Source organism: Carcharodon carcharias, chromosome 20, assembly GCF_017639515.1.
Source record: "Carcharodon carcharias isolate sCarCar2 chromosome 20, sCarCar2.pri, whole genome shotgun sequence".
NCBI lineage: Eukaryota > Metazoa > Chordata > Chondrichthyes > Lamniformes > Lamnidae > Carcharodon > Carcharodon carcharias.
In genome coordinates, this window is record NC_054486.1 from 33,546,322 (window position 1) to 33,560,390 (window position 14,069).

At 43.4% G+C, this 14,069-nt stretch overlaps 1 protein-coding gene across 1 annotated transcript in view; it reads right to left on the reverse strand.

Annotated features, from left to right (window-relative positions):
• Positions 1–4,070: 4,070 nt before the first annotated feature.
• Positions 4,071–14,069, reverse strand: part of znf106a (zinc finger protein 106a) — a 76,249-nt gene continuing 66,250 nt past the window's right edge. Inside the window, exons 18-22 of the mRNA XM_041214408.1 lie at positions 13,395–13,514; positions 10,575–10,646; positions 9,291–9,362; positions 6,435–6,581; positions 4,071–5,611 (exon numbers count right to left, since the gene is read on the reverse strand). Coding sequence (XP_041070342.1) covers positions 5,555–5,611; positions 6,435–6,581; positions 9,291–9,362; positions 10,575–10,646; positions 13,395–13,514 — 468 coding nt within the window. The 3' untranslated portion in view covers positions 4,071–5,554. The remainder of the gene's footprint in view (positions 5,612–6,434; positions 6,582–9,290; positions 9,363–10,574; positions 10,647–13,394; positions 13,515–14,069) is intronic.

Here is a 14,069-nt window from a genome sequence, read left to right on the forward strand (position 1 = left end):
TGAAGCAACTAGATTCTACAAATTATTTGTATTAGATAGATTAGGGGACATGTGCATAGGTTACATAAGTTACTGGTTTAGATTTCAGGTTATTTTTTCTTTTACCAGCATAAGAGCGGTGGCCTTGGTATCTCAAGAAAAATATGGTCAAAGAATCAGACCAGTCCTGGTCATGTGCACAAGTGAGACATTCAAGTACTCGAGGAGCGTGGAGAGAGCCTCGTCCTGTCAGGGGTCTGAGTTATTGGGGAAGAGTGGGGAGATTTGGGCTCTTACCCTATAAATTCAAACAACCCATTTCAAATGGTTAGTCAGCTGCACAGCCATATATCCAATTAGCTCCTGTAAACTCTTTTGAGTCAACCAAATAAACTAAATTAACAAAACTGGGGACAAATTAAAAAGCAGCCCCTAAGTGATCTACTTGAGGTTGACTGACAATTAACTCAGTTTAAAAACCAACATAAAATTTCAGTGCTACACACGCACAGCACTAAATATCCACTCACTCAACTGCTATTTCAGAAGTCATTAACAAGCTCATTCTGTTGTGTTCTCTTCCATACTGTCCAAGTTTGCTCCATACCTCAGAGAGAATGATCTACTGGATATTGTACCTAGCAGTAACCCTGGAATGATACCCATTCACATGGAGGAGCAGTAATGATCACTCTACCAGAAAATCTTGTAAAAATGGTCCTGTTTAGTATAAAGGTCTCGTGCTGATCATGCTTAATACCAATCACAATCAGCTGGTGTGAGCAATTGCTCAGTTTGAGGTCTGAGCTCGTTCCAATCAACTGGACTGGAATGGCGGGTGGGGCAACGGCAGAATTACCTGGACAGTTTGGCGGTCATGAAATAATCTCAACATGGCTTTAAGAAATGGATGGATAACGTCACTAACACGAGAGAGCAAGTGTAAGGAAATGGTCAAATTAGAGAACAATGGCATCTGGGTAGATGCCAGAGAACCTTCAATAAAGTGGTAGTAAAAGATGCAATATAAACAGGAGTTCTATGTAAGTGTGATAATGGAACTTAGAAAATAGAAATGCGAATGAGAATAGGGATCCAGACCAAAATGAACAGGGTACAGGCCAATTTTCATGTTACAGCATGGGTGTGTGTGTGGCAGATGTTCTTCAAAGTAGTTAAGTGCTCTCATGCCCACAAGTCCGTCCTTGGCCTGTTGCAATGTTCCAGTGAAGCCCAATGCTAACTGGAGGAACAGCATCTCATCTTCCGATTAGGCACTTTACAGCCTTCTGGACTTAACATTGAGTTCAACACCTTCAGATCATGGACTCTCTCCTCCATCCCCACCCCCTTTTTATCCATTTTTCAATATTCATTCTCATCTCTTAATTTTTATTTTTAAATTTTTAGCCACTTATTTTTATTATTTATTTTCATTTTTATTCATTGTTTATCCCTACCTTTTATCTTATTTTCAATCTTTTTTCCCACCAATGTCCCCTTCCCCACCCCCAGAAGGACCATCTGTCACTTGTTCATGTTGTTCTTTCCAGAGTGTTTACCCTTGTCCTGCCATTATCACATTCTGCTTTCTGACCTTAATACTACTATCAGCACCTCCTTTAGCCAGTACCACTACCATTAACAAAAACAAAAATACCTGTAAAAACTCAGCAGGTCAAACAGCATTTGCGGAGAGGCACATAGTTAACGTTTTGAGTCTGTATGACTCTTTGACAGAACTAAGGAAAAATGGAAAAGAGGTGAAATATAAGCTGGTTTAAGGGGGGGGGGGGGGGGGGGGGGGGGGGGTGGGACAGGTAGAGCTGGATAGAGGGCCAGTGATAGGTGGAGATAGCCAAAAGATGTCACAGACAAAAGGACAAAGAGGTGTTGAAGCTGGTGATATTATCTAAGGAATGTGATAATAAAGGTACAGATAGCCCTAGTGGGGGTGGGGGGAAGGGATCGAAATAGGCTAAAAGGCAGAGATAAAACAATGGATGGAAATACATTTAAAAATAATGGAAATAGGTGGGAAAAGAAAAATCTATATAAATTATTGGGAAAAAGGGGGATCGGAAAGGGGGTGGGGAAGGAGAGAGTTCATGATCTAAAATTGTTGAACAGTCCGGAAGGCTGTAAAGTACCTAGTCGGAAGATGAGGTGCTGTTCCTCCAGTTTGCATTGAGCTTCACTGGAACAATGCAGCAGGCCAAGAACGGATATGTGGGCAAGAGAGCAGGGTGAAGTGTTAAAATGGCAAGTGACAGGGAGGTCTGGGTTATGCTTGTGGACAGATTGAAGGTGTTCCGCAAAGCTGTCACCCAGTCTGCGTTTGATCTCTCCAATGTAGAGGAAACTGCATTGGGAGTAGGGAATGCAGGAGACTAAATTGAGGGAAGTGCAAGTGAAATACTGCTTCACTTGAAAGGAGTGTTTAGGCCCTTGGACGGTGAGGAGAGGGGAAGTAAAGGGGCAAGTGTTGCACCTTCTGCGGTTGCATGGGAAGGTGCCATGGGAGGGGGTTGAGGTATAGGGGATGATGGAGGAGTGGACCAGGGTGTCCCGGAGGGAACGATCACTGCAGAATGCTGCCGGGGGGTGAAGGGAAGATGTGTTTGGTGGTGGCATCATGCTGGAGTTGGCGGAAATAGTGGAGGACGATCCTTTGAATGTGAAGGCTGGTGGGGTGATAAGTGAGGACAAGGGGGACTCTATCATGGTTCTGGGAGGGAGAGGAAGGTGTGAGGGCGGATGCGCTGGAGATCGGCCGGACACGGTTGAGGGGCCTGTCAACCACCATGGGTGGAAAACCTTGGTCAAGGAAGAAGGAAGACATGTCAGAGGAACTGTTTTTGAAAGTAGCATCATCAAAACAGATGCGACGGAGGCGAAGAAACTGACCCAGACCTCCCTGTCACTTGCCATTTCAATTCGCCCCTTGTCCAGTCCCTTCCCACCTACATCTGTGATTCCTCTGAGACCCTACATCGTATCAACAATTTCCAGTTCCCTGGCCCCAACTACCTCTTCACCATGGACGTCCAATCCCTCTATACCTCGATCCCCTAATGGGATAGTCTGATCGCTCTCCGTTTCTTCCTCGAACAGAGGCCTGAACAATCCCCATCCACCACTACTCTCCTCTGTCTGGCTGAACTTGTTCTCATACTGAAGAATTTCTCCTTAAACTCCTCTCACTTCCTCCAAATAAAAGGTGTGGCTATGGGTACCCGCATGGGCCCCAGTTATGCCTGTCTCTTTATGGAGTATGTGGAACATTCCTTGTTACAGTCCTACTCCGGCCTCCTCCCACAACTCTTTCTCCAATACATCAATGATTGCTTTGGTGCTGTTTCATGCTCTCATCTGGACCTGGAAAAATTTATTAATTTTGCTTCTAATTTCCACCTCTTTTCTATTTTTCCTTAGTTCTGTTGAAGAGTCATACGGACTCGAAACGTTAACTGTGTTCCTCTCCGCAGATGCTGTCAGATCTGCTGAGTTTTTCCAGGTATTTTTGATTTTGTTTTGGATTTCCAACATCTGCAGTTTTTTGCTTTTACCACTATCATTAACACCCCTTTGTCCTTTTATCCATGACATCTCTGGCGTTCTCTTCTTTGCCTCCATCTATCACTGGCCTTCTATTCAGCTTCACCTGCTCCACCCCCTTTAACAATATAAATTTCATTACATTTTTACTTCTTTTTAGCTCTGAAGAAGAGGCATAAGGACTCTAAACATTAACTCTGTTTTTCTCTCCACAGATGCTGTTAGACCTGCTGAGTTTTCCCAGCATTTTCGGTTTTTGTTGTAGTTAAGTGCAGTGTCTGGGAATCTCCATGTATTTGTATACAATACAGAGGTACCCACTGTAGCTTATGGATCAAGGTAGGACACCTCCCCATTGTCAGGAGACAGAGACTGGGGGAGGAGGACTGTCAGATGGGCCAGGCTTGGTGCATTTGGCAGTCTTTTCCTGCCCATTTCGTATATTAAAAAAAGCAAAGATATAATAGGAACGAAGGCAAGTTCTGAACTCAGAGAAAAGCACAATTCATTAGACAGCAAACAAGGTCCAGAAATTCATCTTCTCAGAGTCACATTTATTTAGATTCTTGGAATAGTTTCCAATCATTGTAAAATCATTTATTGCAAACATTCTCATTCCGATCACACTCGGACAACTCGCAGCCACACGATACATACATACAGCCTCACCGTGTATGGTATACACAATACACAGTCTCAAGGCTGCACATAATATGCAGCCTCATGGCAACATTCGATACACAGCCTCACCAGGCATACATAATACGCAGCCCCATGGCCGCACAATAAACTTCATGGCCACACAACATGCAGCCACACAAAGCATGTATTAAATGCAGCCTCACTGCATACATAACACACAATTCATGGGGCAAAATACTCAGTCTTAGTGCCAGACATTACACACAGTGCAGTAGGACTGCACGATACGCAAATCAGATCACTTATCCTTCAAAGAATCTTTTCTTGCTATCTCATCTTATCATCGACCTTGGTACCTTTTGGCTTAAAATCTTGAAAATAGAACTTAAAAAACACAGGACTGTCATGGTCAGGCTGCAATGTGGCTCAAGGCCTGACTGTGTCACCACACTTATGTCAAACTACATCCTTATCCAAGACTTAAATTTAAACAAAAGAATAAATAAAACCATGGTGATATGCAATAGGCATCACACAGTGGTAACAAAAACTCAAAAACCCACCAGAACTAGTCTCTACTCAGTCACAGGGTCAATCCATAAGTTTTCACCAACAGGGTTTGACTTTAATCAAGACTTCCCCTTCAGAGTATAGTCTGAGCATTGACATCTACATCCATTCACAATTTCCTCCTACTGTCTCTCAGCCCCTCAGACATACAGAACACACACACACACACACACACACACACACACACACAATTTCTACCCCAGATATTTTTTAAAAACTTGGTACAGGTTCAGAAACCACATTTTCATCTGTATGCAATTTGAAAACAAGTTATTAGGCATAAAATGAATAACCTAACAATAAGAAATATCAGTACACAAAATGAGAGATCAGTCCTTGAGGCTGCAGAAATTCCACATGGCAGCTCGTGGGAAACTGCCGCATAACAGCATGTTCGAGTTACAAAATCCACAGAATCATACTCGGACACATGCACTCACATGGACTCAGACTCTCAAATACACACGATACAAACCAACTCAGACTGAGACCTACGCAGACTGAGACAAGTTTGTGGAGCAGTCACTGTTGATCAGTATTCCCATCGCTTTGTTCATTTCATGCCTTTAAATTCCCAATCTGTCAACTTTCACCCTTCAGGCAGCACAGCCCATGTTGAAGGGCAGACGAATCCTGAACAGCTGCAGCTCGTAGGCTCAGTCCAAATGGGAAGCCATCGAGTTTCTTCGAAGATCTGCTGCAAGTTCACAGAGACTGTAATTTCGGAATGATGGAAATGTATTAAAGACAGTTGCCTACGGTAAAGTCTTAAATTACTTCCCATTTTGGGAGGTCACATGTCTCCTCATGGGTCCAGGTGGCTGTTTTCCTCAGCATGCTGGCACAGGTGCTTGGGGGCATCCTGGGAAAATCAGTGGACAAAGCATCAATATACCATAGACAGGCAAACAAGGAGTAAAAGCCAGCCAGCCGACCAACAGTGCCTCACCCACAGTGCCCCGACAGGCAAAACAGCAACCTCTAGCCACAGCAGGTATCTTATCCTACATATAAAGCCCTCAATTAAATTCCAGCCTGTACTCATTGTAACTCAATGTTCCCATTATGCTTTGCAGCAGCCTAGGAAGTACTGCACAGACCTTGTTATGGCAAATAATGTTAAAGGGACCGTGCACTGAAAAAACTGACCATGCAGCACAAGTAAATTTTAAAAGCAACGTTGCTTCAGAATATGATATTCTATATACAAACCCCCTCACTTCCCCGAACCACGATTAGATCCGCGTGTAACTCACTTCAGTCCCAACTCTTATTCTGTATATAAATCCCCAAACCCCTTGGTTAGATTCAAGCCTGTACCTCACTCCCAAGTATCTGCTATACCATATACAACCAACCCTCTCAAAACCCCAGTCCAGCCTGAAACTCATTCCCTAGCACCTGTTATTCTACACACAATCCCCCAAACCCCTTGATTATATTTAACACTAACTGAGTACCAGCTGTATAAACCAGACCCCCAGATTAGATTCCAGCCTGTAACCTAATTCCTGTCTCAGGTACAAAGTGCTGACTGGTCTAATGCCAACTGTAGTGACCTCATGCCTCAGGTTTTTAACCTGCCATTGAGCTCCTTAAAGTTCCTTTCCCAACCCGACGCTCACTCCCTGCACGTGCCCACCCCTCCCCTCCATACCTCACACACACCCACTTTCTTTTCTCACCTGTTTGGACCCATTTTTTATAGTGAAGAAAGCATCACAGTTGCGCCAGCGACACTTCAGGGACAGAAGAGAAGGGCTGTTATGATCAGACAACAGGTGATGCTTCAGGTGCTTCAAGACCCCAAAAATCAAACTACAGCCGGACCACTGCAAGGGAACAGGGGCAGACAATTAAAGGGGTGAGAGATCACGTGGGACAAGAAGGAGAGGCGAGAGAGAGGGACGCCAGAGCCCGGGGAGGGAGGGAGGGAGGTAAGGGCGCAGGAGGAAGAGCAGAAGGGCAAGAGAGCGGGGAAAAGATGGAGGGAAAAAAATGGGGGCGGTGTCAGTGGAGAGGGGGGGGACAGGGAGAAGCAGGGGTCGGGGGGGCCGTTGGCAGGGGTCGGGGAGAGCTACAGTGTGGGCACATCAATGTCAGGGAAACAGGCAAAGATACAGTGTGATACAGACAGAAGCAAAGTATTCATTTAATATCACAACTATGCCCCCTGCCTCCATGTGTAAATTCTTATTTAGTCCATAATCAGCCCTCCTCCTCCTCTTACCACCCTTTTACTATTCAGGCCTAGAGAAGACTTTCTGGTTCCCTTTTTTGTTTACTGCCAGTCTCTTCTCATACTCTCTCTGTGTCTCTTATTTGCTTTCTCAATCCCACTCTGAACCTTCTATATTCAGCCTGGATCTCGGTTGTATTATCCACCTGACATCTGACATAAGCACATTTTTTTTCTTTATCTTAATCCCCATCTCTTTAATCATCCTGGGAGCTCCTGATTTGTTTCTCCTACCTTTCCCCTTTGTGGGAATATGCCTTGACTGCGCCCAAACACTCACTCCTTTAAAGGCAGTCCGTTGCTCAGATACAGTATTGCCTGCCAACCTTTGATTCCAATTTATGAGATCCAGATCCATTCTTATCCCATTATGTTGGGTTTTCCCCAGTTAATATTCTTACTCTGGATTATTCCTTGTCCTTTTCCATAATCAACCTAAACCTTATGATACAATGGCAAGTGTCCCTAAATGTCCTACTGACACTTGGCCCACGTCATTCCTAAGAATCTGGTCTAATAATGCCTCCTTTCTCATTGGACTGAAAATATATTGTTGAAAATTCTCCTGAACACACACTCGAACTCTTGCTCCTCTCAGCCCTTTCCACTACTACTATCCCAGTCAATATTCAGATAAGTTCCCATTATAGCTGTTCTATAATTCTTGCAGCTCTGTAATTTCCCTGCAAAATTGTTCCTGTATATCTTTGTCACTGTTTGGTGGCCTATAGACTACACCCAGCAATGTAATTGCACCTTTTTTTCCTCTTAGCTCGGGCCAAATGGATTCTGCACTTGACTCTTCTAGGATATCTTCTCTCCAGCACCAAATCAACACTGCCACACCTCCCCTTTCTTTCCTTTCCTAACTTTCCTGAACACCTTGTTTCCAGGAACATTTACAAGCTCATTGCTCCTATCAGGATTTCCCAGCATTGCACACAGTACACATCTCACAATACATCAGTCTCTTGAATGAATCAACATACTGGATAGAGAATACCAGAGTACTGAGAAATTGGCAGAGATACAATGTGAGCTGGGCACGGCAGGGTCAGGGGAACAGTGTGAGCTGGGCACAACAGGGTCAGGGGAACAGTGTGAGCAGGGCACAACAGGGTCAGGGGAACAGTGTGAGCTGGGCACGGCAGGGTCAGGGGAACAATGTGAGCTGGGCACGGCAGGGTCAGGGGAACAGTGTGAGCTGGGCACAGGAGGGTCAGGGGAACAGTGTGAGCTGGGCACAGCAGGGTCAGGGGAACAGTGTGAGCTGGGCACAGCAGGGTCAGGGGAACAGTGTGAGCTGGGCACAGGAGGGTCAGGGGAACAGTGTGAGCTGGGCACAGCAGGGTCAGGGGAACAGTGTGAGTTGGGCACAACAGGGTCAGGGGAACAGCGTGAGTTGGGCACAGCAGGGTCAGGGGAACAGCGTGAGTTGGGCACAGCAGGGTCAGGGGAACATTGTGAGTTGGGCACAGCAGGGTCAGGGGAACAGCGTGAGTTGGGCACAACAGGGTTGGGGAACAGTGTGAGTTGGGCACAACAGGGTCAGGGGAACAGCGTGAGTTGGGCACAACAGGGTCAGGGGAACAGTGTGAGCTGGGCACAGGAGGGTCAGGGGAACAGTGTGAGCTGGGCACAGGAGGGTCAGGGGAACAGTGTGAGTTGGGCACAGCAGGGTCAGGGGAACAGTGTGAGTTGGGCACAGCAGGGTCAGGGGAACAGTGTGAACTGGGCACAGGAGGGTCGGGGAACAGTGTGAGCTGGGCACAGGAGGGTCAGGGGAACAGTGTGAGTTGGGCACAGCAGGGTCAGGGGAACAGTGTGAGTTGGGCACAGCAGGGTCAGGGGAACAGTGTGAGCTGTGCACAGCAGGGTCAGGGGAACAGTGTGAGCTGGGCACAGGAGGGTCAGGGGAACAGTGTGAGTTGGGCACAGCAGGGTCAGGGGAACAGTGTGAGTTGGGCACAGGAGGGTCAGGGGAAATAGGCAGAGATACAGTGTGAGCTGAGCACAGCAGGGTCAGGGGAACAGTGTGAGTTGGGCACAGGAGGGTCAGGGGAAATAGGCAGAGATACAGTGTGAGCTGAGCACAGCAGGGTCAGGGGAACAGTGTGAGTTGGGCACAGGAGGGTCAGGGGAAATAGGCAGAGATACAGTGTGAGCTGAGCACAGCAGGGTCAGGGGAACAGTGTGAGTTGGGCACAGGAGGGTCAGGGGAAATAGGCAGAGATACAGTGTGAGCTGAGCACAGCAGCACCCAAATGCCTTCTCTGCTGTATAAATAACCCTTCATACTTACCCAACAGCGATAGTTCTGCATCAAGTTCAACCGAACAGCTTCTATGCTGCCATCGTAACAGCCCGTGTAAATCTGCAGGGAATAAAGAGTCATTCATGAAGACTACAGCATAATTTCATAATGCTCTTGAAGGTGAGTGGCTTGCTAGGCCCATTTCAGAAGGCAGTTAAGAGTCAATCACATTGCCTTGCGTCTGGAGTTACCTAAGACCAGATTCAGTAAGGACATAAATTTCCTTCCCATAGGACATTAGTGAACCTATTAGCTTTTTTGACAATCGAGTGGTTTCATGATCAAATTACTGATGCTAGCTTTTTATTCCAGAATTAATTAATTGAATTTAAATTCCCCAGTTGACATGATGGAATTTAAACCCTTGGGCAGAATTTCATCCACTACAGGCGGGCTCGGTGGGGGTGGTCGAGAAGCTGACGGTCTCCCACAATCGGGACCAGATCGCAATTTCACGTTGGCTGGCTAATTAAGGCCTGCCCAGCGTGAAACGTGAGCGGCAGCGCTCAGCACTGCCTGTGCAAGCTGCCTCAGGGAGGTGAAGCGTTGTTAAAAATAGAAAATAAAAACGAAATAAAACATGTCCCCTCATGTGACTCTGTCACATAAGCTGGGACATATTATTAATTCAATTGTAAAACTTTTATTTTTATTTGCTTTTGGAAAGCTCATCCTGCCTGTGGACGAGACTTCCAAAAAACTGTAAAGACTGCTTGCCTTTTCGCCTGCCCATCAACTGGTAGGTCGGACAGGCAGTGAAAAATTTAGGTTAATTGATTATTTAATGGCCTTAACAGGCCTTTCAATTGTCAGTGGGTGTGCTGCGGATGCTAGCGCACGCCAGCCGACCGAACTATCGCGCGACTACGCATTGACGCTCGGCCAACGTCAACACGCGTGATTTCATGCTCGAGGGGGTCGTGCACCGCGCTGCCTGCCGAACAAAAATTTCTGCCCCTTGTCACCAGATCATTAGTCCAGTAACATAATGAAAATGCACATGTACCCACCAAACAATGGAAAATAAGGTGAAATAACATGGCTTAATCCAAGCACTGCTAGCAGTACAAACTAACTCCGAGGAGAATATTGGAAGACAAATTGAATTTGTAGATCAGACACTACAGCAGTGACCCTGCTATTTCATTGCTTCACCATAACATAACACACCATGGCCAGAGCTGAGACAGGGATAGCTCCTGATAGCTCAAGATGAGCCTTCATTACTTATCAACATGGGACAAGTCAGAACAGATTACTGCTCACACTCACCATGCTCTTGTGAATGACCATACACATCACCATGTCCTTGTGTCCACCATATACTTGCAGACGATCATGTGACTAGACACCAAAAGAGAAAGAAAATGACAATCCGTTTGACAATTATTCTATGTGCTCCCCTGCTTTTAACTTGGGTAAACATAGCCTGCTAACATACTGAAACATCTCATGGCACTTCACAGGAACATTATCAAACAGAATTTGATACAAAGCCACAAAGGAGAGAGGTGGAGAGACCTGGGAGGGATTCCAGAGCTTAGCGTTTAGGCAGCTGAAAGCACAATGGTGGAGTGATTAAAATCTGGCTCAAGAGGACATAATTAGAGGAAAAAGGTACCTCAATCACCGCAATTACTTATTACTATAATAACTCCTAAAATTCCTAATTAACCTAACCCCCAGTTACTTTAAGGCAACAGTTCAAAATAGATTTTAGATTTATGATCTACTTGGGAACGGCGATATATTTCAAGTCAGGATGGTAAGTGACTTGGAGGGGAGCTTCCAGGTAGTGGTGTTCCCATGTATCTGCTGCCCTTGTCCTTCTAGGTGGTAGCGGTTGTGGGTTTGGAAGGTGTTATCTAAGGAGGGACATGCTTGCATTGGAAGCAGTTCGGAGAAGGTTCATTAGGCTGATTCCTGGAGTGAGAGGGTTTGTCTTATGAGGAAAGGGTGAGCCTATACTTATTGGAGTTTAGATGAATGAGAGATGATCTTATTGAAACTCAAGATGCTGAGGGGGCTTGACAGGGTAGATGCTGAGAGGATGTTTCCCCTCATGAGATAATCAATAAGCAGGGGACACAGTTTAAAAAATAAGGAGCCTCCCATCTAAGATGAAAAGAGGAGGAATTTCTTAGAGGGTCATTGGAAGTCTCTTCTCCAGCAAGCAGCAGAGGCTGGATCATTGAATATATAGATATGAGTAAAATATATAAAAAATATATATAGGCGTGAGTTATCTATAGATATATATAGATGTGTTATATATATATATTTGTGTGTGTTATATATAGATATATACATATAGATGTGTATTATATATAGATATATATAGATGTGTGTTATATATAGATATGTGTGTTATATATAGATATGTATTATATATGTATGTATATATATATAGACGTGTTTTATATACGTATATATATATATAGATGTGTGTTATATATAGATGTATATATATATAGAGATGTGTGTTATATATAGAGACGTGTGTTATATATAGATATATATATATATATATCAATGTGTGTTATATATCGATATATATAGGTGTGTTATATATATAGATGTGTGTTATATATAGATATATATATTGATGTGTGTTATATATAGATATATATATCGGTGTGCTATATATGTGTGTGTGTTATATATAGATATATATATAGATGTGTGTTATATATATATATATAGATGTGTGTTATATATAGATATATATATAGATGCGTGTTATATATAGATATATATAGATGCGTGTTATATATAGATATATATATATAGATGTGTGTTATATATATAGATGCGTGTTATATACAGATATATATCGATGTGTGCTATATATGTGTTATATATAGATATATATATCGACGTGTGTTATATATAGATACAAATATATATCGATGTGTGTTATACATAGTTACATATATATATTGATGTGTGTCATACATAGATATATATATACATGTGTGTTATATATAGATATATATGGATGTGTGTTACATATATAAATGTGTGTTACATATAGATATATATCGATGTGTTATATATAGATATATGTATATAGATGTGTTATATATAGATATATACAGATGTGTTATGTATAGATATATATAGATGTTATATATATATATATATATATAGATATGTGTTTTATATTGATATATATAGATATGAGTTTTATATATTATTTATACGTATACACACACGAGTTATATATAGATATATAGACAGATTTTTGACCTACAAGGAAGTCAAGGGTTATGGGGGTTTGCTTTACAGTGGAGTTAAGCCATGTCTGATCTATATATATATATATATATATAAAACACACATCTATATATATATATATATATAACAATCAGATCAGACATGATCACTGAATGGCAGAGCAGGTTTGAGGGGCAAAATGACCTATTCCTGCTCCTATTTATGCTATGATAAAAGCAAAATACTGCAGATGCTGGAAATCTGAAACAACACAAAAATTGCTGGAAAAACTCAGCAGGTCTGACAGCAGCTGTGGAGAGGAAGACAGAGTTAATGTTTACAGTCTGTATGACTCTTCAATAGAACTATTTATGCTATGTTGTGTGTGTCTGGATCTGTGCGCTGGTCACCTTCACCCTCCAGCTCCTCTGGTTGTAGCTCTTTGTCTCTGCCAGTCACTCGGTTTCTTTCTTAGCATCCTTTCTGTCAGTACTGCTTCCAGGTCAAGGGTTGCTAGGTCCCTTGGACCATTATTTCTTCTTATCCAAAGAAAATAACAATTGGTGCAAACTTTTAAAAGTCCTTTTCAAATATTCTTAAAACTAATTATAGGTTCCAGACATTTTTAAAAAATTACAAATTTTCCTTACTATACTGCTTCCGGGTAAAATATCGTCACAAGTAACAGACCTGCGCCCACCAATATTGTACCCCAGTTATGCAGTGACAGACATGTACACACCTGTAGCGTACCCCAGTATTAGGCGCTGACAGACCTGTACACATCAGTATAATGCAGTGACAGACAGACCTGTGCACACTAGTACCATACCCGAGTGTTAATGCTGTGATAGCTATATACACCACCTGGCTTACCTGCAGTTCATAAACTCGCACCAGTTTGTCCAGGCAGGCTGTCACCATCACCTTACCCAGGATGTTTACGACTGTGACTGCATGGCTGTGGCCTTTGTAAATCCGCACTAGTTCTCCGGTCTGCAAGAAAAGAAAGGGCAAGAGAGTGATAGTTTACTTCTGAATGCGAGCTAAGCAGAAACATCTCCAGTAAACTAACAAACATTTGAAGTCTCTGTTTCATGAATGAGCATCACATCCATATGGACATTCTCTCCTGACTTTCGCTGGCTATAGGTCCACAGACCACAACACGTTAGCCTAACAGCATTTCTTCTCGGACATGTCAAAATTATCTAGTGTTGGCAGAATATTGGATTACAGCCAAGACCAACACTGTTCTCAACCAACACATGCACATAAGCAGGATATTAGATGTCAGCTGTGGCTCAGTGGGTAGTGCACTTACTTCCGAGTCAGAGGTTGTGGGTTCAAGTCCCATTGCAGAGACTTGGATTAGTTAGAAACATAGAAAATTTAGCCCACAAAAAGCATTTCAGTTCATCCTGTCTGCCAGTCAAAAATAGGCTTGCCAGCCTTATGCCGCTTTTGATTTCTATCCCTTTCGGTTACTGTACTTTCAAGTGCACTTCCAAGTTATTTTTTTTAATGCAATGAGGGTTTCTACCTCTACCA